The sequence below is a fragment of the Hipposideros armiger genome, unplaced genomic scaffold (assembly GCF_001890085.2).
Source record: "Hipposideros armiger isolate ML-2016 unplaced genomic scaffold, ASM189008v1 scaffold_101, whole genome shotgun sequence".
NCBI lineage: Eukaryota > Metazoa > Chordata > Mammalia > Chiroptera > Hipposideridae > Hipposideros > Hipposideros armiger.
The window spans coordinates 2564527-2590605 of NW_017731451.1; the positions used below are offsets into that span (position 1 = coordinate 2564527).

The window sequence follows — 26079 nt, forward strand, 5'->3', positions numbered from 1 at the left end:
AAGTTTATTGGGGTGATCAGATACTTTTTCTTGATTTAAAATCTGTGAATAAGCTAGGCCAGTGATTCTCAAACTTTACTATATATCAGAATCACCTAGAGGGCTTCTTAAAATATAGGTTTCTGGGCCTGAGCTCCAGAATTTCTCATTTAGTAGATCTGTGGGGGGGAACCCAAGAGTTTGTATTTCTAACAAGTTCTCTGCAGGATGCTGTTCCTGCTGGTTGCAGGACCACATTTTGGGACACATTCGGCTGGGTGGTATTTCTCCCACATCACTCCTTTGTGAGTGGCTGATTGGGAAATGACATTGAAGTGGTGCAGCTCTTCACAGGTTCTTTATGACAAAAAGGGAATTGAGTCCCATTTCTTCTAAAGTTGTCAAATTTTTGTTGTCCCTGGAAATGGAGTCACCATTGTTTATTTCTAAAAGGTAAAACTGCTGCCTTTCAGTGTATAGTTTTTCTGGAGTTTTTTGTATAAGCCTTTCTTTTGCACTGATGGCATTATTCCATTCAGTTACCTCCTTACTTCTAATAAGCAAACCAAATACAGCCCTTTGTTGGGAATTTTTATCTTTCAAGGTAAATTAAACTGGTTTTGTACTTTGTTCATAGGAAGTTTACTGGATTTCTTAAAAGATGGAGAAGGAAGAGCTCTGAAATTACCAAACCTGGTGGACATGGCAGCACAGGTAGGCCCCATGGTACCTGCCTCAGGTTTAACAGCGTGTAAGTACACTGAGCCCTGGTGGAACACATGGGTCCTGTTTCCACAGGTTGCCGCAGGAATGGCTTACATCGAGCGCATGAATTATATCCACAGAGACCTGCGATCTGCAAACATTCTAGTGGGGAATGGGCTGACGTGCAAGATTGCCGACTTTGGACTGGCCAGATTGATCGAAGACAACGAGTACACCGCCAGACAAGGTAGGCAGTGGCATGGCAGTGGCTCGTGGTGACATCCTGGAGAATAGTCACTTACTGCACAGCCCGTCCTCCCTCCTTCCTGTCCCTTCCTCTAGAAAATACTTGAAATGTCATTCTTCAGCTGGGTTTTTTTCTTTCTTGAGCTAGCAGGAATTTGACAACTCAGCAGGTGGGACCTGGAGTGGGTTTCAGTACATGGTTAAGGTGTTCCTTTTTCATGAGTGAGTGTCCCCTGACATGGCCCTCCTGGCTCGTGCCACGCCTCTCGCACAGTCCAGGCCTGGGCCACTTTGCCTTTGGAGAAAGAGGGCTCTGGAGACCAACGGATCGGTCAAGTAATAGCTCATCACTCCATCAGAATCTCAGCCAAAGGCAGAAGGCACACTCTTTGGAGAATTTAATAAGGGAGTTATTTACAGAGGCACGGGTGAGGTTTAGGAAAACCACCCGGGCGTGATGAGGTATCCCAGACCTAGTAACAGCAACGGATGCGAGGCCTGAGGTAAGTGGGGTTCACGGGCGCCAGAACTAAGGACGAGCAGCTGTGCGGGGAAGCCACCTTTCATTAGAGAGAGGCAGCAGGGGGCATCTGCAGGGTTCATACCGAGCTCCCTCTTCAGCCCTTCTCCAGACCTCCTGCCAAACCCACCCAGAAGTCAGTGGTCAAAGGAGCCCGTTGATGAGTTCAGATGGGCCCAGAGCAGGGAGAAGAATAGAAAGGGAATTTAGAGGGAGAAGAGGAGATAACAGTGACTTGAACATCTCCACCTCCTTTAATCATCTCCTTCCATCCTACTCCCTCCAAAGATGTGTAGAAATTAGTCTCTAAAACATAATAATAACAATAATAATAATAATCCCAAACCATCAGCCATGCCAATGGGGCAGCTTCCAGGTGCTTTTAGAGCACCAGACACCAGGGAGGGAATTCCCAGGGCTATTTTCTGTCTTCCCAGATGTTCACGTGGCAGTCAGCAGGTAATGTGTGGAATTAAGTGTGCTGTTTGCAATTAAATGTAGGCTCCACGTGTAGAATATAATGCTGGTGTCGGAAGGAAGGGGCATCCTTCATTGTTGTTCTCTTTAACAGCCTGGTCATTTCAAGCACGGTTGGGCCGTGACTGGAATATATTACAGAGCAGTGCTTTCTACTGGATTCCGTAATGGCCACCTCTGGAATTCTTCTTTCTTTTTCAATTCTTTCATTTCATGCCAATTCTTCCCTCCTTTTATCATTCTCAGCAGTCTCAAGTGATGGAGGAAAAACGTTAAACTAAAGCCCTGGCTCGTACAGATACTGTCCAAAAGCTAAATTGCATGTAGGTCAGACAGCTCGGCTATTTGAATTTCCCCAACACGTGGCAGTTCTTGTCCTGGAGCCAAATACCCACACAGCAAGCATGCCCGTGCAGCACACACACACACACACACACACACACACACACACACACACACACACACACACACCAGTGCAGGGCCAGATGGCGTGCCGAATCTAATCAAAGGTACACGGCAGCTTTGATTGGCACTGGCGGTCCAGAGAAAAATGTGGTTGTGATTGTGAGTCAAGGTGCGCTGAGAGGGTCTGAGGTGCCACTGGGTCTGAAATCTGGCCCGAAATGAGAGCGTTTACCCTGAGGCAAACCTGTCATATCCCAACTCACAGACCCAGAAAGAGAGGAGCGCAGAGCAGAGCAGAGCAGAGCGTGTGAAGGCCGTGACACATGAATAGTTGTTTGGGGAAGGAGTGAGAATGGAGTCCATCTTGGCGGTTGGTAGGGCGGTCAGTTGTGTAAGCATCCTTCCCTGAATGAATAGAGTGTCCCGGTGGGAGGGAGTGGTTCAGGATTTGTTTCTTCCCTTCTCCCAGACTTGGTTCTCCAGAATTTGTGGTTAACAGCCTTGAACTATCAATAAAAGAGCAGGTTGCAGGGCTAGGAGGCTGAGGATGCAGAAGGTGAGCTGATGACAGGGCCTGGGTATTTAGTTCATGGAGTGAGATCCCTCTGGCTGTGGCCCTGGGGGGTTAGCGCCCAGGGGGAAGGCATGTAAGGAGCCCCCACTGGTTTCCCCTCACTGCGGCTGCTGCCGTGGAGCAGGGCCTGACCAGGCCCGCCCCGCCCTGGCCATCAAGTCCCGCCTTCCTCTTCAGTTAGTTGTCCTGATTGCCTTTCTGGTGGCTTCCTCACCTCCACCATCACTTTCCCAGATGCTATCCTGACGCCTTTCAAAGGATCAGCCTCAAACCTTTTGTACCATGTTTCCTTCACTTCATTTCCAAGTAGAGCATCCAACCTTCCCTCTTAAATTTTTTGTTTCTTCTCTCTTCCCTTTCACAAATATCTTCAGATCCATGCCAAACACTGGAAAGAGATAAATAAATGAACTGGAGCACTGAACTGGGGGGAAAAAACAAAGGCTGTGAGGCCCCAGGATTTGCAAGGAGATTAAAAGAAAAGCTGTCCTGCAACAGAGGGAAAGGAAGGAGTGGGTGCATTTTTGGAATACCTACTGAGTGCAAGGCCTGAGGGGGGGAAATGTGAGGCATGGGAGGGAAACAACAGAAACAGACTCAGAGGGGCTAAGCAACTTGTCCAAAGTCACACAGCTAGTAAAGGGGCAGAGGCAGGATTTGAATCCAGGTGTGGCTGGCCTTATTGCATCCACCCTCTTAAGCTATTATATATTGACTGCCTCTCATCCAGACAGTGATTAAAAGAATAGAAAATTAAAAATTAAGATTAGTCATAATTTTTTATGGATAAAGGTTATTTTATGGAAAAGTTTTTAAGGGGCACTTCCTAATGCGCGTGTGTGAGGCAGTTGGAAAGACCTTCGTTTTCTGGCTCTGGGACAGCCCAGCTGTTTATAGCATTCCTCCCAAGGGCCTGCCCTGCCCCGGCTTCTTTACAAGGCAGGAAGGGCCTGGTGTGTGTCTGCTGGTGTGCTCTGCAGATGGCATGCGTGCTTCACGCTGGAGTTTCTGCTGGGGATTAAGCAGCTCCTCCACACAGCTGGTCCATGTGCCTGATAATATTTGCAAGTTGGGTTTTATGGTCCCCACAGGCCACAGCCAGGCAGCATCTTGATTGTGGGAGTGTGGGCAGTGTTCAAAAGCATGCTAAACACAAGTATTTAGGACTGTGACAATTGTTTTCCACACAGTTGTGACCTTCCCATCTAAGGGCACACTGACATGCCTGCTGACCGCCCCAGGGTGGATAGATGGCATTTCCCAGGGCACAAGCAGAACTGGGATTTGGACTCGTGTTAAAAAGCCCTTCCTGAGTTCCTTTCCTCCTACCATCCCCACCCCACTGAACTGTAAACAGAAGCCCCATGTAAGGGAGAAGGTCAAGACCAGGCCCAGAGCCTGTGAGGGTGGGTGGTCCTCTGCCAACAGCATTCTAGAGGCAACTAGAAATTATTTGGTGTTGCTCATTCTCTGTTACCTACGTATCTTCCTCAGTTACAGCACATAGATCTTCTTTAGTCATAAACTCTTTGCTAAATTGTCACCAAGCAGGGTCTCTGGGTAATGCCAACATTAACTATTTGAGGGCCTTGTCTCTGAAATGGACTTTAAAAGCTATGGATATAAAGAAGCCCAAGGTGGCACAGCGATGGGCAGCAGGCATGAGGAGGAACGTATAGGAAGGAGCATCGCTGAAGTCAGAGAGAACTGGATTTGAAACCCAGCGCTATCACCTCCCAGCTCTGGAGCCCTGGACAAGCTATTTAACTTTTCCGCACCTCAGTTTACCTTATCTGTAAAGTGGAAACATATTTTACCTGCTCTGTGCTTTAATGTTTGCAAAAATTAAGTAAAACAGTATACATAAAGCATTTAGCTCAGTGCCCAGCACATAGTGGGTGGTAAATAAAAAATACTCTTGTTTTTATCCCATACAAGACTAAGTTCTTGATGAATAAACAAATGCAAGAATGGATGTTAGACACAATGGAAAGGCTCAACTGCTATTCAGGAAAGGGAGAGAGGAATCAAAGACAACCCCCAAATAGTCAAATGTAAACAATCATGAGAATGGCGTTGCCGGCAACAGAAATGAGTGAGCCAGGAAGATCTTCTTTTCAGACGAAGAGGGTGAGTTTGGTTTGGGATTTGTCGAACGTGCGGTGGTTGTGGTAGTACATTCATTCAAGGTGTCAAAGCCCAGAGAAGGGCAGTCAGGATGCCCACTGCCACAGGTCCTTACCTCTCAGCCCACCCCGCCACGTCGCTGCGCCTCAGCTGACCATGGCCTCTCCCCCTCATGCTATCTACACCCACCCCTGAGGTCTGATCACAGCCACCTCCCCACCCCAACACTGCCCCTTTGTCCCAGCGTCATTCCACAGCTGACCCCAGCCCTGCCGTGCCACGGGCGCCACAAAGATCTCCTGTCTGTCCTGGTGTCCTCGTCCGTCCACACCGCACCTGCCTCTAACCACCAGCATGGGCAGCTGTCGCCAAGCCTCACTTTCCAAGACTCACAGCCCCTCCAGCTTTCAAAGCTCACACAGACAGACAGGAAGCAGTGGGAGAATTCTTTATAGATGATTTTTCATCATCACCTTTCAGGAAGCACAGTGCTGAGTAACATCAGTTTAAACCTAACAAATTCACATAGACCAGGCTTATGCATAAGAATGACTTGCTTTTGTGGACACTTATTTTTTTATTGAGCCATAATGTACAAAAAATCAAATGAATAAATTTGAAGTGTACAATTCAGTGAAGGTTTATATCAATATATGCCCCTAAAATCACCCACAGATGAAGATACAGAACACTCGGCACCCCTCCCAGCCAGTAAGCACCCCAAGAGGTAGCCACTAAGTTTACCTCTATCACCATATTTTCGTTTTGCCTCTAATTGAACTTCATATAAACAGATCATATAGTATAGTCTTTTGTATCTGGCTTCTTTCCCATTATTACCTCTGTGAGATTCATCCATGTTGCTGCACATAACAGTAGTTCTTTTACTGTACACTGCTGAGTAGGATTCCATTGTAAAAACATATCAGTTAATCCATTCTACTGGTATTTCTAATTTGGGGCTATTATGCATTAAGCTGCTGTGCTGGTGGATATATGTCCTCCTATTTCTTGAGTATATTCCCAGGAGTAGAATTGTTAGTCGTAGGGCAAGCCTAGCATTTGTAGCTATGTCCAGCAGACTTTGTGAACATAACTGTGTTAGTTACCAGCGTCATACTTCCCTGTACGCTGCTGAAGCAGCCTGGTGAGACTGGGGAACCTGCGGGTGGCAGTTGGGAGGCCTGGGTTTGAACTAGCTCTGTCACTTGCAAGCTTGGTTGTCCCCAGGGAAATCGCTTAACCTTTTTGAGCCTCATTTTTAGCATCTGTAAAGTGGAGATAATAAAAATAATTACCTAATGTAATGTGAGGGTTAAATGGGCTGTCCATAAAAACTCTTTGAGGGTTGTAAAATATAAAACTATTCTTACAATCTGAACTTTTTGTGTTTGATGTATATTTTCCTTGAGAGGGGTCTTTATTTTCTTACCTTAAAATTTTTTTCACAAAAAGACTTAGTAATCCATAAAGAATCAATCTTTTAAAAGGAAAAAAAGTAGTATCTCATTCTTTTACAGCCAATTCTGCTCACTTGGGCAGTCACCATTTTGTCTTACCTACAAGCCCCAAGGGCCCTCTTCCCTGAACACGGCTGGGAGCTGGAGGGCTACCCACCATCCTCTGCAGCCAACTTTCCTGCTTTCTCCTGTTTGCCTTCTCTGTTGAGAACTGTCCCTGTCTTCATGCTGCCTCCATTGTTTTTAATCTTGTCAACTCTGAGCATCCTCAGCAGTGTCTCTGGTGGTTGTACACACACACACACACACACACACACACACACACACACGCATGCACGAGCACTGTTGTAGCAATTCTCCCAAGTATCTACCAAGTGTCAGTAGGACCCAGGCTGACTGCTTCTCTATAGAGGTGATTTGGCAGCACATAGTAGGTATTTAATAAGTATTTGTTTGCAGCAGTGGAAATAGCCAAAATCCTTGTCACCTCTGCACACCCTTCTCTGATATGCTCTCCTGGCTCTCTCTCTCTGGGAATCAGATACTGTTGTGACTGCAGAAAGGATTGTTTACTACACTGGTATTCCCTGAATGTGGCAAGACTGTCTTGGGGATATAGGGGAAGCACAGGAGTTTGGAAGCTAGATAAGCTTGTGTTCTAAGCCTGATGCTGCCATTTCCTGGTCAGGGATTTTTGCATAAGCTCTAGCCCCACTGAGCCTTAGCTTCCTCATCATGACACAGGGCTGGTGTTGGTTACCTTTCAGGTAGTTGTGAAGATTAGAGGAGACAATCAGTAGAAGTTGTTGATATTATTCACTCTTCTGGCAGCACTAAGCTTTATGTCTTTTTAGATAGCCACGCCTCTTTCCTTCTTCACATACACACCCCTCCCCTTCCCAAAGATGGCAGGGACTGGATTGGTTAAGAGCATGACCCGTGAAATCAGATTATCTGATTATAGGTGTGAATCCTGGCTTTGCTGCTAATTAGCTGTGCGACTATGAGCAAGTTACTTAACCTCTCTGAGCCATTATTTCCTCCTCTGAAAACAGAGATAATATTAGTTATCGACATCATAGACTTGTTGCATGGCTTCCCTGGGAATATACATAAAGCATGTAGCACAAAGCAAATACTGAGCTGATAATTGTGTAGTTGTAGATAGTAAGAGTAGTAACAGTAGTATCACCACCTCTCTCTGTCTCTCTCTCAAACACACACACANACACACACACACACACACACACACTCACACACACACACACACACACACACTCACACTCACACTCACACTCACACTCACTCATACACAAACGCACACACTGCCTTGATCTTTCCTGAACCTCTCCCATCAGCTTCTTTCACTTGAAGGACCTGCCTGTTTAACCCTCTCCTCTCCTGGTTTGAATCATCACAAAGACAGGAAGATAGAGTTGCTCTGTTTGGGGGTTTGTTTGGGGTTTATTTTAAGGTCTAGGTTAACAGCAGGATCACTGTTGAGGAAGGAAATACGAAGGCAACTTAATCTGTGGCTCTTTGGCGTGTAAGTAGAAACGAGGGCATTTGGGACTTTGGATAAGACCTGCTGTAAATTTAGGTTTGTGTATTAAATACTCCCAGTATTGAGGGTTGACGTTGAATAGATTATTATCTGGAGGAAAATTCACATATAAATTAGACTGCAAAGAATTCATAATTGTTGCAGTTTTCATGTTAATTATTTCATGTTAAAAAATTGTTCCCGCATAAATTAACACATTCTTTCACAGAGAACATATTTTAGAAAGATTTGTTACTTTAATAACTCTTTGTGTATTAGAAATCCCAGATGCCTGTGCTAATTAAATATAATCAGATTTTGGATTCAAAAAGCACAGTAGCCATTTAACACAAACAAGCAGGCAGCTAGGTTGACAAACAGTGAGGAAGGAGTGGATCCCGGGTTTCTTTCAAATTTCCAATTTCACAATTCGGAGCTGTGAATTCAATTCCTGTCCTTCCATTGTATTACAAGGACTGGGGATTATCAGACTCAGAACGCCAGCCTTCCAGCTCAAGGGCTCCTGCAGAATTATTCATCAGCCTCTTCTGGGGCCCCTGTAATCCCTGGGCGGATCAAGGCTGATCTCGCCACGAGATGCCCTCCCTCTGCCCCCGACCGTCTGCATATGCGTTTCTTGTCCTCTGTCAACAACAGCATTGCAATTTCCACACGGTGTGCTGTGACCTGAACACCAAATGTCAGGGGAGCGGGGAGGGGAAACCCTTTTTAATTATTGAATTTAATCTAATTCTTACCATACTAAAGAAGCAAACCATCCTTTGACAAAAAGCAAACCCTTCCCAATGCGGCCATTGTTTTAAGTACAGAGCAGGAAACTTGTTTGTTTGAACTGACCATGCATGCATGGGTCCCGAGGGGCTGTCTGGGGAGAGCCCGGTTCCCGCAGAACACCCTGCCCTCAGCCCGGTTGGAGCCATCGTGCCTGCTGAGAGGACGGGTTACTGCCTGAACCGAGCCTGGTTCTCATCAAGCCTCCCGGATCCCGAGTTTGGTCCACTTCCGTCGCTAGGCAGAAAAGCGCCTTCATTTGTATTCCGCCGCTCACAGTCCCGGGCTTCCACTGCATGTCCACGGGCTTTGTGTATCTGCTAAGCCACCGCCGCTGCGGCCCGATTATTAACCTCAGGGGTGGCTGTCAGACTGTAGAGAGAGGAAGACGGACTGTGCAGAAAGCCCTCGGAGAAGGCTGTGCGAAAAGCCAAAGATTAAAATGAAAAGAAGGGGACTTTAACTCACCCTTGCCTACCCATCTCTCTTTTAAGATTAAAACTGTGGGGGGCAGGGGGAGGGGTGGATTTATTTCTTCTCCTCCCATAGTGGAGCTGCTCCCTTCCTCTGCCCAGAGGACACAGATGGGACTTCCGTAAGCCCTAGTCACTGACAGCCCCTTGTCTGAACACCTTCCCTCTCTATCTGCCATGGGCAGTATGCTTTGTATTCCTGGTGGGTGTCTCCTCCTTTGTGCCGTCTTGGGCAGAGCAATTTGGTGGTTATTTCTGAATGGTCAAGAGCAAGTTGTGGCTCTCTGCATCCCTTTTTTCTTAGTAATCACCAAGAAGGAAGCAGATGGTCACCCTCTATGATTTTAAAGTGTGTAAATAGGAACTGCAGACTGCAATCAAACATCAAAAATGTCACTTGGCTTTTTGTGTTGCTTTGCTGGCAAAAGGAACCCCTGCTTTTGCATCATCTGGCTAATCAGGGACAGGCGGTACATATGAATGCTGCCCCCCATCTTGACGCCTCCATTTCTTCTACCCAAAGAGGGTGCATAGAAGCAGCATGCTGGTCTCCCCAACGACCCGGACATGGTGGGAGCAGTTTGGAAAAGCAACCCCACTGTGGTTATTGTCTTCTGTATATCCCTTCTTCCTTCAATGTCTTCTTAACTCCCACCCAAACCTTCAACATGACCACCAGCTGTTCCCAAGCAGTACCCCAGACCCCAATGCTTGTCCTTACTGCCTAACATACTTTGAGGCATGACATCAGACTGACCCAGGCCCACTGTCCCTTCCGTGGTGGCCAGATTCTTGGAATCAGTTCTATGTGGAGCTACATTCCAGACACCTGTTTATTACTTACGTCTGCGTTCTCGCCACCCTGCACAACAGCATATGGAGCTCTGCGCACAGCTTTTTTGCCATTTGTCCTGGATAAAAGTCCCACACAGTTAATGTTCATCCTCCTGGGACTGTGCATCAGAACTTTTATCCTAATATTGCTTCCCTTTGGGCTCTTGGAAAGCTAGAAGGATAATTGGAAGTATTCAGAGCTGTGGTGTTCTAGAATAGCAAGCAAGGTTCCCCCTCAATTGCACCCAAGGCAACCACTTAAACAAACCCCCAACATGGTCTGCACTTCAAAGAAAGTTTCCTTGGTGGTTCTCAGATTTTTCTTCCTAAAAGTAAAAGGACCAAATACTCATGATTTCAGGAGATGCTCATTAATTTAGTTCTGTACTTTTGTGTTGCAAATGAGAGTTCTCTTGGGTTGTCATGGGTCACCTTTGGGAGGAAGGTGACGGGGAAAGGCAGGCAGCCCAGAGCATCCTCCTTCCCTAACCTTCTGGCTCCATCACAGAAGGAAGCATCACAACCTCTCTGTTTTCCACCATGTAGGCTCTCCTGCGCCCCACCCCCATAGTTCATCTTCCTCCCTGCCCTTCTTCAACAGCAAGACGCCAGCCTCATCCCCCATTTTTCCTGGTGGCTAGCTTTGCTCCCCTCTGTCCTCTGGTTGTCCTGATTAGGTTTTTAATACCTGCTGATGGACCTTCCATCCCCTTTCTAACTGGTCCTCAATTTGGGGCTTCTCTTGGGACTTTGCTCAGCCCTCTCAGCCTCAATATTTCTCCTGTGGAGTCAGCTACACCAGACCTTGGATCCGTGCCTAGCTAACCAACCCTTGTCTTTGCAGTATGTTCAGGCACTGCCTGTGGCCCTTGGCTTTTGTCTTCCTTGACCAAGCATGCCCCTCCTTTACCCACTTCCCCAGTGGGACAGCATTCTCCCCTACTCCCTGTCTCCTTTCTTCTCAAACACCCTGCTCACCAGTATACATTTCAGATGGAGTAGCATCTCATTCCATTGTACCATTTACTTTTAATTTATTTTTATTTTGAAAATATGGTGCTAAAACCTTATGAACTTAAAGTAGAAGTTTTAACAGACTGTGTCACCAGGAATAACTGGAAAACACACAGTTGTTTGACTTCAGACACCGTTGGAAAATTTAAAATCAACCCTTTGGCCTAGTGTGAAAATTCTGAGTTTTGCTTTCCCAGTTTTTATTAGGTTTGAAACCATGGTTTTGTTTCAATAACCCCAAAGTTCCAGGTCAGGTCAACTTTGATTTTGCCTCTTTCACAGGATATCCTGTCTTAGTCCTGCCTTGTCACACCCCCGCCATGTAATAAGCTTCCTGTTATTGCCATAGTTAATGAGATTTCTTTTCCTTTATTCCCCACCGTAACTTCAAAGTTCCAAAGTTCAAATACTTCTCATTACTTAATATTGAATATATAATTTACAGAGTTTGTGACTTCATAATTAAAGGGGGCTCTGGACGGACCTTTGGTCCAGAAAACTAGTGTCTATTCTTGACACTGATGCCTTTCCTCCTTCAAAATGCTGTTAAGGCACCACTTGTATCCTCTGTAGGAAGGATTTGGTGTCCATTATTCTGCACTGGCTGCACCTTCTCCACCTTGGCGCAGTTTTTCAACCAGAAGGACATTTTCTGAGACGACTGTGGAATTGGCCTGGCCACCGGGGTGGGGGTGGGGGTGGGGGTGCCGGGGAGGCTTGCCAGTCCAGCTCTCCAGCAAGAGCCTCTCATGTGAACTGGGCCCCACCCAGGCCTGTGTGGCCCCTGCCCTGAGCCTCACCCAGGGATAACCGTGGCTCACACTGCAGTGTTTCCCATGCCTGCCTCTACCCAGGGCCCGCATTCTGTGTGCAAGTCCTCGTACCCCTCTTTCCTGTGCCCTCTTCTTCCTAAAGCCAGAGCCACAATTTAGCTTTCTGTTGGGTTTGCCTACGAGCTCTGCCTCCCAGCTGCCTGCAAAGCCTTAGGGCAGGAGGTGACCCATGCTTGGTGTTCTCAGGTGTCCCTCACTGTGCTGAGGACTAAGTGATGCTCAGTTAAGTTCTCTGTGGTTGATTGATGAGTTTATTAGGTTTTCTTCACCCCTTTTTTCTCTCTTGAGGTTTGGAGAGCTTTGGCTAACCTGTTTCAATTCTACCTTTGCATTACTATCCAAAGAAAATAATAGCTGGCATTTTTGCGCTATTGCAAGGGACAAGATGCTGTGCTGAGCCCCTTCCATTATTTACAATTCTCACCACAACCTTATGAGGTCATCCTCATCCCCCATTTATGGACAAGGAGACTGAGAATGAGGGAGGCTTTAAATGGTCACCCAGAAAATCCAGTGTGAAAGCCTAGATCTGAAGCTCCTTTCCTAAATAACCACCGGAGGCCTTCCACAAATGACTCCTCGAGCCCAGCTCAGCCCACAGCTGGGCCCATTTACATCGTCACTGAGAGCATTCGCTAGTGACAGCTTACACACACTTAGTACAGGAGCTACACTTGGGAGCAGAAGGCTCTGCCATCTTCATTTATGTAGTTGAAATGCCACCGCCATCATCATAATGTATGAAAATGCATAAAGTTCAGTAAGTAACTGATCAAGTAAGAACTGTTTCTATTTGAGGCAGAAGAAAACAGACTGCCTGGTCACTAGGGCTGGAAGACCTTCATTAACTGGAATGGGCCCTGGGGGTTGGGATGAGCCATCCTGACTTAATGAATTTAGCTAGTCACCCTGTTTTCACATAAAAACTGAGAGCATTCAGTCAGACAGTCCCAGAGTATGATAAGGATGATTTTAGTTTTATAACTGTAAGGTTGAAAATGATTAGTTTGTTACGCTATGGTATTGTCACTCTTATCTTTGTTTGGTTTGACTAAATTGGTATAAAGGGAGAGAATATTTCTTGGCCATCAGAGCGTTGGATAAATTGCTGGGTTGACCCGTTTAGCCAGTTAAAACATTTGTTGAGCAGTTGCTGTTTAGCCAGCCTTAAGCAAGGTACTGAGGAAGAACATAAGCATAAAGCCTGGTCTCCAACCTCAAAGGATTTACATTCTATTTAAAGAGATTTAAAAAAACAACAATAAAAGACATGTAGAGCTAGTAGAAAGACATGTTGGAAACATGGGGATGGCCGCATAGTGTATCATGTTTAAGTGCTTTGGCTCTAGAGCCAGACTCCCTGGTTCAAGTTCCCTTTCCACCATTTCCACATACCTTTTGGCATATGATTTTACCTCCCTGTTTTCTCATTTGTACCACAGGACAATTATTAGTATCCACCTCCTATGTGTAAAGTACTTAGCATGGTGTCTGACACTTAGTAAGCATGCAGTATATGTTTTGTGGTTGTGGTAGCTACTATTGTTGAGCATTAAACTGTTATTTATAGCATTGGCTCCTAATGCATTGGAGAGACCAATAAAGGCTGGAGTAGTCACAGATAACTTCATGAAGGAAGTGGGACTTGAGCTAAGCAGGCTTTGGCTAAGCAGGTGGAAGGAGAGAAGGCATTTAGAACAAACTAATATATAACAAGCAAATATAATTATGCCAAATATAGGTATAGGTTATGGGAAAGCAAACTAGACTAGAGTAATTGTATTTTGGGTAGCAAGAACCAAAATTGGATATGTGGGTCCGTGAAAACCAGGTGGGGGATTTTGATTTAATGCAGTAGGGTGCCCACTATATGGTTGGGGGGTGGGATTATGAAACTGAGGTTTGTCATTGATTATAGTTGACCCTGAACAACGTTGGGGTTATGGGGACTGCTCTCCTGCACCATCGAAAATCCACATATCACTACAGTAGACCCTCCAAATACAGATTTCCAACTGTGGAGTTAGCCCTTGAACAGCACAAGTTTGAACTGCGCAGGTCAATTGTAAACATCCACGTATGGGTGGATCCGTGCAGTTCAAACCCATGTTCAAGGGTCAACTGTAGTTGGAAGGACAATGAGCTGAAGGCAGGGCACCATGGAAGGAGGACTTAACAGATGGATGAGGACACAAACCAAGTTTTGACAGAGAGCTTAAACAAGAAAGGGCAAATTTGAGAGGCACGTCAAAGAAGGGGGAAACAATAGACCTTGGGGACAGATTAGACCAGATTTTTACTGAAAAGGAGAAACCCAGCCCAGGTTCAGGTTTTTGCCTTGAAGGCTGGCGGGATGGTGATCTGACCCCCAGAAAAGTGATCATGAAAAAAGGGACTCTGTTGGCATCCTAAAATATTAAAGTGAGAATAAACCTTATAAGTCAGTCATTTAGGAAAAACTTTTTACTTAGTACAAGAATCTCCTTTGTAATAAAAGATCTTACTCATAATAAGATGATTTGGTGAAAAGTTAATTTAGATGCGTAGTTGCCACATTTGAGATAAAGTTGGAACCCTTAGACATTTACAAATCCAAAAAGAAATCTTCAGATGAGAGACCAAGTCTGTCTAGTGTATCCAGCCCCATTCACATAGAGGTGATGGGCAGAGTCAGTCATACGAGAGCGTGTGTTCCCCAAGGGAATAAGCAGAGAGAAAAGTCTGCAACACAGAGGCCCCTCAGACACTTGTAATTAGAGAGCGGGGGAATGAAGAAGAGCCTACAGCAGTGACAAAACAAACGCCTGGAAAGAAAGGAAGAACATCCGGGAAGAATAAACTCAGAAAAGATAATTCATTCATTTCTCATTGAAATGTTTCAGCTTTACAAAATGTTGGAGTGTGCTAAGTTTTACTCCTTTGTTCCTGAGATTATTAGCATTATTCACATTGAAAAGTGGGCTAAAATAGCACAAATATAACTGGAGCCAGGAGTTAAATAAACATGACGACAGAAGTGACAATAGAAGCCTAACCTACCCAATTGCTAATTGCCAACAGACACCCATGAGCCTTAGAATGTCATGATGCTTTTCAAGAGTTTTGAAAAGTCAAAACGCTGTTCACATTCTGTCTCACCACAAATCGTTCTGCAAGTAACGCCATGTTGTCTTCCATGTTTTAAAGTCAAGAGAAAGAATGAGATGGGACGTCGTCACAATCTGCTCAACAAGCACCAGTGACGTCCCATCACACCTAGGATGGACTCTAAAGTCCTCAGTGTGGCTTGCAGCGTAGCCCATTTTATTATTCTTTACAGCACTTGTCACTGTATGACATACATGATGGCCACTCATTTATTTTGTCTCCTTCCCAAACTAAGCTGCAAGCTCCTTGAGAGCTGGAGGTTGAGTTCACCCCAGTACTGAGCACAGTGCCCGGCATGTAGGGAAACACCAGAAATATTTATGGTATGAAGAGAGAGAACAAAACCATCCCAGCTGTGGTGGGGTTTTTGTTGTTGCTGTAAGGGAAAAACTTTAATGATGAATAAATCCACAACCCTTTCTTTTCTTGTACTTAAAGTGTGGGTGATTAGTAACCTTATTTTAAATGAGAAAGAACATGGTCCTGTGAGATTGAATGATGGGCGCCCAGTTACCTGTTCTCACCCCAGTCTATTAAGAAAAGGATTTTCCTCTTTCTTTTGCTGTTTGTGCCCCCAAGGCCTCTGGCCACCTCCTGTTTCTGCTGCTATAGCCTTTCCAGCTGCAGCCCCCGTGAACTGGGCCCCGCGCTCCTCACAGAGCCACGTCTAGAGCTCCCTTCAACTCAAACAGTTCCTCTCAGCCACAACGAGGATCTGAACACACGTCATTTGGCACTAAAAACACAGTTTCCAGGTGTTTTTAAGTTTCAGTAGTGACAGCTGATTTCCTCCTGTAGTTGGCAGTTGTTATACCCTTAAAAGGGCATCCAGATGGTGACAGACAGGGACACTGGTCACTGAGTACAAGGAGAGGGAATTGATAATAAGCCCTGTGAGGAACTGGAGTTCAGCCTGGGAGAGAAGGGCTCATCAGCTCTCCAGTGTGTCATCCATTCAATACCTCTTTATCTAGTTTCTTCTGTGCACCAGGTACTGGGCTCAGTACTGGAGATGTGGTGGGTCTCCAGAAAGACATGTCCCTGTCCTCAAGGACAGTATCTGTCTGTCGAGAGAGTCGCATTTCAGGCAACTCTAGAGTTTCTCCCACTATCAGAAAGTAGAGTGTTCCTGTGAAACCTTCTGTTAGCCTAAATGGCATAAAGCAAAGAAGCAGTTACCTCAGGACACATCTTGCTAACAGATGCACAAAATAAATGGAGATAAAGCACGGATCCTCACAGACCCAGTTCAAAGCTTTAGCAGCTTGATGCTGCGATGCTGAGTGTAGTTCCCGGGGAAAAAGCTTGACGGTGTCACTCTCGCTGTTCCAGGGGCACACTGCCTCTGTCACACACGCTGCAAAAACAAACAGGAACGCTGTTTTTGCTTTTCGCCGTGTTTTATAAAAGGGGAAATTCTCTTTGGATTTCTTTCGGCTAGCAAAAGCAAGTCGTAATGCAGGTTTTTCTGTAAAAGCAAAATGGCATAATGTGAAGTTTTGAAAAGCAGGACATACCTGGAACGTGTTCACTGCACTTGAATAGTAACAGCTACAAAGAGCAAGACTCTCTGGCAGCACAAAGCTAAGGAACCTACCCCGGCCTTGGTGCTCAGGCGAGGGTTCCCTGTGCAAGTGACATGTAGGCCAAGGACAAAGGAGGAGCAGGAGTTAGGCCTTGGATGGAAGTGGGGCACGGACGAGGGAACAGCCTGTCCCATGGCCCTCCAGCAGGCAGGAGCAGTCAGAGTCACTGGAGAGGGTGGGGGTGAGGACAGGGATCAAAAGAGGGGAGGCCCAGAATCGTAACAAGAGGCTAGAGAGGGAGGGGAGGGACCAGACGGTGCTGTGGGCACACAACTGGAAGGCCACTGCAGGAGTCCGGGCAGGTGACAGTGAGCGAGTGAGGACTGAAGTGAGGACAGTGAAGATGGAGAGGGGTGGCCACATCCAGAGATACGGAGCGGACGCAATATGGAAAAGAGCGGCGGGGCCAGAGATGACTCAGGAAAGATTTGTGGAGCTCCTTCTGCAGACAGGCTCGGTGCTGCTCTCCGTGTGCGCGGCGATGAACAAATAGACACAGCGTTCAGACAAGGAGTGTCGGCATGCTGCTTTCATCAACTAGGCGGTTTACAAGGCGCCAACACTGAAAAAGCAGCAGCATGGTGGGGAAGATCAATTTTGAATGTTGTGTGTGAGAGGTCCTCTGAGACCTCCCGGTGGAGACATTGCGGAGGTTGGGAACTGGGGAGGGGGGTCCCATCTGGTGATATAAATGCAGCCATCGCTGGAATCAGGGTCATTACTGAAGCCAGAGAGTAAGATCCCCTGTTGTTATACAAAGCTTGTGACCACTTGTGTCACATCACAACAGAATTTAGAGAAGCAGGATTGAGGTGTATATAAGAAATTACTATTTAAAACACTGGTATGGTTACTCACCACAGAAAATGATTCAGCCTAAGGCTAACTGGACCTGAATACTATTCCACGGAGATAAATGACTAAAGAACAAATGTAGTCCACTTTTATGGTGGTTCCAGGACATGGGCCCCAGTGACAGCACCAAATCAGACTTGCAGCAATGAGTTCACCTTGGGAGGTGGTGAAATCTGCAAATATTGCCTGGCAAACGTTCAGTGGAAAGGAGGCTTTCGAGTCCATACATAAATACGTACATATTACTTATGGCCTTTGTCTATTGACTTAAAAGAATTCTAAACTTTTAAAGTAATTCAGTAAGATATAAAAACAAGAGTGATGATAATTCCTTAATTTTTTTTAGTTCATCATACCTGCTTAGTTTGCCAGATTTCCTCCAAAAAAGTGCAAAGGAGAGGAAATTGCACTGGCATCTGAATCCTGCCTTCAAACAGTGGAAGTCTAGAAGAGTGAGTCAGCTGGTTCCCTAACAATGCCAAGTTCATTGTAGTGTAGGTCTCCTGACATTGTCTCCTCGTTTCTACAAACCCGTACTGCATAGAAGACAACTTTGATTCTGACGTTATGCCTGCCATAGTATCTGTGAACATATCTGAGGGAATAGAACTTCGTTTTCCAGGGAAAGGCAATGTTTATACCCAGGAGATTCCTCTTTCCAGGTTTCTGAGCTTTCCTAACTTTGCCCAAGGAGAGAGCCCATCCCAGCCTCCATCAGGACTACCTGTGGGATTGCACAGGTTGTATATTGGACAACCTTAGGGATGCCATTCTCATAGACTGGAGTTTGCGGTGTGCAACCTGCATGGCCATTTGCAAAGACACCCAAAACCCCAGGCAAGCTCTCCCCCATTTGGAGCTGGGTCTGTACCATCAGGAGGTGGGAAACCAAGACAGGGGAAACCCAGGTAATGAGATGAATAGGAGAGTGAGCATCAATTAATTCTTTTGTTGAAACCTTAGTTAATGATTAACAGCTTATAGCTGCTTTAATTTATTAATCTTTATCTTCCTTGAAAAGGAAAATATGAGTTATCTTTAGAGAAGCTTCTTTTGTCAACAGTGCCTGATATTTTAAGGCCAAAAAGAATTAGGAGAAATTGGACAAAGACATTATTTTTCCCCCTCCAAAATGTATTAGGTATAAATACATTGCTTATCTTAGAAAACTGATGCAAAACAAATGCATTTAAGTGAGCTCCTGCTAATAAGTCAAAGCACCTACCTACAAACGATTTCCTATCAGAGATCCATTACAGCCTTTGTTTTAACTTATTTTTTGAAGGTTTATATATTGTAATTCTTTTTGTAGATATAATAATGAGAAAATAATAAAGCAGACTAGCATGACTGGCTGATACGTTAAAATTTAGGCGGGGGTGGGGGCTTATTCTGAAACGATGAAATCTTCTCTCAGGAAATCCAAAATGCCCATATCCAAATTTTGAATAGTTTATGTTCGGCAGCACACACACCTTTACCAATGTTGAATGATTCCAAGAAAGGAAGAAAGGCTTCTTTCACTTGTCATTTTATTTGCAGGATTTGTGTCTGCACAGTGGAGAAAAATGTTCTATTTGCTTCAGAGACGGACATAGATTTCCAAGCCATTTAGCTCAAGAGATGGTTTAAATAGAAATAAATTTAATATACCTTTAATTCTCTGAAATGAGAGAATCCCAGCTGAGGTTTGGTCCAGGGCAAAATCTGCTCTCCACACTAAAGAAAATCTATCACGTTAATCCCAGCAGCTCAGAGTCCAAAGCCGTGTGAACAGAATACTCGAGGATAGGGAGTATGAGAAGACTGCTTTGAAAGAAACTTTTAAAACAAAATGACTGTTCAGAGAATACGAGGCCTTGTGTGTGTGGAATCATGAAGCACTTAAAGAAAGAGATAAATAATTATGCTTGAGAAACATAGCTGATTACAAATAACTCAGTGCATAAAACGAAAAGAAAATTATAGAATAACTTCTCTGCTCCAGTGTGAATGTGAGATGCCACATGATGAAATAGTAAGATTTTTTTAAATTTCATTTCACACTGGCATAGAAGAGATGGAAAGTAAAATTATATTGCCAGAAAATTCCAGTTAGATTTGCTAAAACTGCTATCATGCACTGTATTTAAAACAAAAATCGAATTGCTGTGATTTATCACACCTCTGGTTATTAAAACCATGCTAATTTAAAGATTGTGACTTTTTTAGAGAAAATACTATGAAGATTTCTGATTTTTGTTAGCCTTTGTGTGATTCTTTTTAGGAGCTTCTAGGTAAATGTAACATGCTTTAAACATATAATTGTGTTTACATCAGTAATAAAAATCCCTTGTGTTTTTTTTTTTAGTTTTTTCAATGAAATATATGGAACTGCTTTATAATTGCTGAGCCTAAAATGTGAGAGCGCAGGCTGCTGAGTCCATTTTAATTCCCAGTACACATATCTAACCTTGTAAAGAGCAGGGTGGACCCCACCCTTGGAGAGAGGATTTTTTAATGGTCAGAGAAATGTAAAAGAAAAGATTCTACTGACTTTGGTATGAAATTTGCTCCTTGGTCTTGAGATACCAAACTCATAAGACAGTCATCCAGGCAAGACTGCTCTTTAAATGCAAATATTAAATCGTACCCTCTCTGGCTGGTAGGAAAAAGGCAGGGAGGTAAGCAGGGGAGTCACACGGTGCAGAATTAAAGATGGCCACTATCAGGGGGAAAGTGTGGAGGGAAGAGAGTGTAGGAAGAGAAGCAGCCAGAGGCAAAATCATTCTCTGCTACAGGTGTGGGAGGCCTTGGGGAAATATAGCCCATTTCAACATAACACATGGGCTGCAGCAAATTGCCTCCACCCTGGGAGAAGCATGGTGGTTTAATTTGGTTTTCATGCACCTCATAAAAGCAAGCTCTGATCTTATATACCAAAGGATTCATGAGAGTAGCATTATGATTTAATACTATGTGTATTTATTAAAATATAGCATTATTTCAAAGCAAAAGAAAAATGTATGAATTAGTTCCTAATTCACAATTTAGCTCCACCTCCAGACCTAACCTGTGGCATTCAATGTGGTTGTAGATGCAAGCTCTAGAAGCCAGAGCTTTAAAGGGCTTTGAAGTCCAACCCTTTGATGGGAAAATTAAAACTAAACTGGCTTGCTTAAGGTCACAGAGGCAGGACAGCTTCTCAGTCCTGGTCCATTCCTTGTTTCACCTCCTTCCCATCCACCTCTCTGACCTGCTACCTGCAAAAGTGGCTTTCAAGTGCTTTTCCTCCCTAACCTAATACCCAGGGCAATGCTTTCTGCCTCACGAGTAACCAGGTGCTCTTTCTACAGGTGCAAAGTTCCCCATTAAGTGGACAGCCCCCGAAGCAGCCCTGTACGGGAGGTTTACAATCAAGTCTGACGTGTGGTCTTTTGGAATCTTACTCACAGAGCTGGTCACCAAAGGAAGAGTGCCGTACCCAGGTAAGCGCAGGGCACAGCAGCAGTGGGCCTCTCATTAGATGTTCTTTCAACACCATTTGGGGAAACCTCATCCCATCTGTCTTCTAAGCCTCATCCTCAGCTCACTGCTGAGCAGGAGTTTGAAGAACGTGGGCAGGTATTTAGCCAGAAAAGAGCAGAACTGGGCATCACCGTGGTATGTGGACAAACAGCCCCCATGAATTATGTGCCAGGATTCATGTCGTTAAGCAGCCAATGTGAGCGCTTCAGTCCACCCCGGTTCATGGAATCTCTCCTCTCTCAGTAGGAGGGTGTCTGTGGCTCTCAGAGCAGAAATGTCACTGGCAGAGCCTCCGCCTGAATGGAGTTTGCAGACTCCTCTGGGAAAGAGAAGGAGAAAAAAAACCCCGCTGCTTTTTGATTACTCTGTAGCGCTGACCCATGGAGGGAAGCTGGCAGGAAGATGCAAGGACCTGTTCTGTCTGCAGGCCCCCACTCCAGATGGCCAGAAAAGCACAGGCACATGTGACACGCCATGTACAGGCCACTCACTGCCTGTTCCTGAGCAGTTGAAATACGCTGTACAAAAACAAGCATAATGTAAAGAAATGATATTCTTAGGTCCTGGAATTTTCTGGATTATCAAATTCATGGTCTCCAAAGAAACCACAGGTTTAGGTTATCCATGCTTAAGTTCATTAATTTAGACAGATGGTGACATAAAGGACATGCGTGCCATTTCACCTCCACGCTTTGGTGGTTATAGTGCAGGGACGATCTGCTTTCTGAAATGTTAAGGACATATTTTTCAGTTACTGCTGAGCGAAGAAAGAACACAGCTCCCCTTCATTCCCTGCCTAAGAAAAGAGCTTTAAAAAAAAAAAAAAAGGCAGTGATAGAAACGATAGCGGAGATTAACGAGGAATTGAGGTCTCTTACAAATCCTAGGTTTGTAATCGTATCTCTGCAGTCAGGGGAGCCAGTGAGGGCAGATTAATTTGTAATCCCTTTGTTCATTTTTTATGATTGTTTCTGGCCATCTTCAGAGAATGCAAAGAAGGAAAGAGGATCTCTTTCTGGGTTGGTGTAGCCTCGAGATTCCTAGGAGAGCCAGGTTGGCACAGAGGCCAAATTGACAAATTCCTCGTCTGTGAAGTGCACTGGGCGTTTAGAGATGCGGGTAGAAGTCAGTTTTATTGATGCTGCAGTGTCTGTTGCTTCCGCCATGCACAAGTGGGAATACCCAACCAGCACGGGAGAGAGGGCTGCCCAGAGGGGCCTGGAGCACCGCGTGGGCGCGTCTGAGTTGCTTCTCTGGGTGGAAAATGTGCAGGTCTTGGGCTTTTGCGCCTCTTTTTTATTGTCTGAATTTTGCACTAATTTCTCCTGAGCCCATACCCCCCCCATCCCGCCCCCACCCCCAGGTTTATAATCACCCGGTGTGTAAAATGCAATTGGGGGGAAAAGGTTAATGTTGTTTTGCGTTTCTGTGAAGCCTTGCCTCCCAGTAACACAAAGCTGCTTTTTGTTTCCCAGGGTCGCACACAGAAGCCCAGACAAAGGGGTGGGGGCGGGGTCCTCAGAGAAGGAAGGTAGGTGTGTGCTTCCAGAGAGAGTCTTTTATCAGGCTTGGTTTTAGCATAAAGAGAATGGCCTCATTTTATAACGTACACCAGGATCCATTCATTCAGCTTAGCGCCAGTAAGTGTGAACTGTGCCAGGCGTTTCTCCCTACCTGGGAAATAAGTACAAACAAGACATTCCTACTCTCAGCAAACACGTGATTAGAACCTCCCTGGAGTGGGGTGCTGTTTTAGGTGCTGGGGATAGAACAGTGAGCTAATAAATACAGTCCCTGCACTCATGGAGCTTACAGTCAGAGATAAAATATGCATCAAACCCAGGAAGAAACCTGCCTTTTCTGGTATGGATTATTAGAGGAAATCATCCTCAGGGCTGGGTAACATGACTACCCACTGTGGAGTGCTGATAATGGGGTTGGGGGCACCCGATTCAGGGGTCTATGTACAACAGATACTGAGAGGGGCCTTCCACTCAGCGTCCTGCGAGGACTGAAGCCGAGTTTGACGTAAGACCCAAGTCCATGTTATTATGCGTAGTTACGACAGTGAGCAACGGCTCCTGTGCAGGGAGCTGCGGCCGCCACCCTGACTGTGAGCGAGGCAGAGAGAGGGGCCTGTGTCTGGGGAGCTTCATGGAGAAGAAGGCAAGTAGGGTTTCCTCCTCCAGTAGAAGAAGAAGGAAAAGGGTCCCAGACAAGGACAGGCCTATGGGACGGCGCCAAGGCCTGAGAGGATGGCGCCAGTTCAAGGAACTACAGGACAATGATTCTGAGAAGAAGAGGGCTGTGAGGGAGGTGAAGGGCCCGGAGGTACGGCTGGGAAGGCTGGCCAGAGCCCATCCTGAGAGGCCGCGTTCACTGCCGTGGGGAGGCCCTGGGGCCTGGCCGCGGTGGCCAGGGAGCTGTGTCAGCAGGGCAGTGACATGAGCAGCTCCTCACCCACAGAAACCCACAGGGCATTGTTCCCAGGCCCGTTCCTAGCCTTGGGCGCTTCTTGTTTTGTTTTTTTAACATAGCCATAATCATATTTAATTGGACTTCACAGTAAACGCTTCTTGAGGGAGAGACTTTTACAGAGAGATTCCAATTATAGAATTATTACCTTAATGAAGAATAACAGTTCCTAAGGAACAGCCAATTTCTTTAAGCTTCATCCAGATGTCACCAGGAAAGGAAGGACCGTCCTCTCCGCATTCTCCATGTCTGTTGGCGTGGCCATGTTAGCCGGTGTGCTGCTGAGGGGACTACCTGAGTCCTCCTGTCGGTTGCTGGCACCCCAGGCCGGACCCCCAGTCACTGTCTGTCATGACTTCCATTCCAACATCTCCACGTAGTAATTTCTCAGTTGACTAGAGTATATTTTCAAGTAATTCTTTTTTCAAGAACGGTCGGTGACGGTACATTTTTCTGAGTTCTTTCATACCTGAGAATGGCCTTCTTCCCTCTGTTGCCTTCACATAGAGAAAAGGTACTTTGGCTGTTAGGTGAGGATGGAGTTTGAGAGAGGGGGTGGTGACTTAAATGAAAATGGGTTTTATAAAGCTTTCCAGGCATTTTTACCCACCATGAAAGAAGGTCCAGAAGTAAGAATGAGAGAAGAAACTTAGAATAGAGTATGTGAGGTGTGACCAAATGAAGAGCAAAAAGGATGAGGAGACAAAATACTGGATTGGTTGGTTAGTTAGCAATTTTTGTAAAAGGAATGGATTAAAAGGAAGGAGAGAAGGACAAGCTCAAATTGAATGAGAGCCTTGAAGCCAAAGGAAAAACACTGTAATGTGACACTGAGATTAACAGGGAGGAGCTGCATCACCCAACCAGACAAGAAGCTGGCTTTTGAGGTGTGTGACAAAGAACAGCTCCGCTTTACAAATTCCCTGGTAGCTGCCTGACCTGAACGCATTCTCAGCATAGCCATTTAGCTTGCTTTTCTATAAGCCTAGGTTCATACCATTCTTTGCATCAAGATTAGAGCTGATTTTGTACTGATGGATTGTTGTATATGAGAAATGAAATACAAATAAATGCAGTTTTCTGGGGCTGATGCATAATATCAGAGTTATACATTTTAACCTTTTTCACATTCAAATCCTTTCACATTCATTTCACATTCAAATCCTTTTTTTTCCTCTTTGCCTTCACGGCCACTGTCCCCATGTTAGGGTGTCATCTACTCATTCAGTGACCTCTTCATGGGACTTTCTGCTCCCAATCTCTCCTCACCCCTCCCCCACCATTCTATCATTGTCACCACCAGCTATTATCCTAAAAAACACAGACCCAGTTATCTTACTGTCCTAGTTAAACATGTCCATGGCTTCCCTCTGCCTTGCAAAAGCCTTAGTTTTGCATAGTCCTTAATAACTCCTTCGGTCAGTCCACAAGTATTTATTGAGCATCTACTATATGCCAGTTACTGTTCAGACACCAGGAGTACAGCAGTGAACCAATAGACAAAAACTCCTGCCCTCATGAACTTTTATTCTTCATGGAAGAGACAGACAATAAACGAATAAATACGCAAAGTGTATTTAGTATTGGCTGGTGGTAGCAGGTAGAGAGAAAAATAAAATGGGGAAGGGGATAGAGGGTATCAGGAAAGGCTGGCAAGGAGGACCTCACTGGGAAGGTGACATTGAGTAAAGACCTGACGGAAGCAAGCCGCAAACCAGCTTATATAGAGGAGAGGGGCCTTTCTTCTGGGGAGCTAGAGTACAAAGGCGCTGTGAGGAGGCATGTGGCTGGGGCAGAGGAAGCAGGTCTTTGGGCAGATCAGATCAGGCTTCCTAGGTCACTGTTAGAACTTTTGCTTTTACTCTTAGTGACATGGGGACTCACTGAGGCGCTTTGAGCAGGAGAGTGACAGGGTCTGACTTACGATTTCTCTCTTGCCACTCCCCGGCCCTTCACACCGAGGGATCTCTCTTGAACATGCAAGTCACTCTTCTCAGCTTCACTGCCTCAGAATCCTTCTAAGACCACCGCAGATGTCACCTCCTCTGTGTAGCCTTCTCCTTGTCCAGACCCAATGGGTTGTGCCTTCTGCTTACTTCCATGATATCCAGTAGACTCTGCTGAACCCTCTGCGTATGTGTCTGTATTTCCCAGTAGCTCGGAACCATTTGAGGGGAAGGGGGCTCCTTGTATGTGTTCCCAATGCCCAGCACAGAGTCTGCCCCATAGTAGACTCTCAACAAGTTTAAGTGGGTAGATGGATGGATAGATGAATGGGTGGGACAGAAAAAGAAAAGGATCGTGCTTATGAGGTTTTTGAAACAGGAGTTTTTAATTTGGCCCCATAGCCTACAGAGCCGTTCAGCTCTCTTCCATCACCTCCACATGTAAATATAGCATATATTTTCCCAGCCATGAGATAGCCTCTGTCCTCAAAGTTGTTCTCGGAAGCTGACCCTGTAGCGAGTTCAAACACCGAGTTCCAGGCCCGTTCCAGGCAGAATGTCCTGGCCATTCTGTGCCCTGG

At 45.5% G+C, this 26079-nt stretch overlaps 1 protein-coding gene across 5 annotated transcripts in view; it reads left to right on the forward strand.

The window, feature by feature from the left end:
* Positions 1-26079, forward strand: part of FYN (FYN proto-oncogene, Src family tyrosine kinase) — a 208825-nt gene that overhangs the window by 175133 nt on the left and 7613 nt on the right. For all 5 annotated transcript variants that reach the window (XM_019646354.1, XM_019646359.1, XM_019646357.1 and 2 more), the window contains 3 exons: positions 617-693; positions 778-931; positions 20906-21037. In XM_019646354.1, coding sequence (XP_019501899.1) covers positions 617-693; positions 778-931; positions 20906-21037 — 363 coding nt within the window. The remainder of the gene's footprint in view (positions 1-616; positions 694-777; positions 932-20905; positions 21038-26079) is intronic.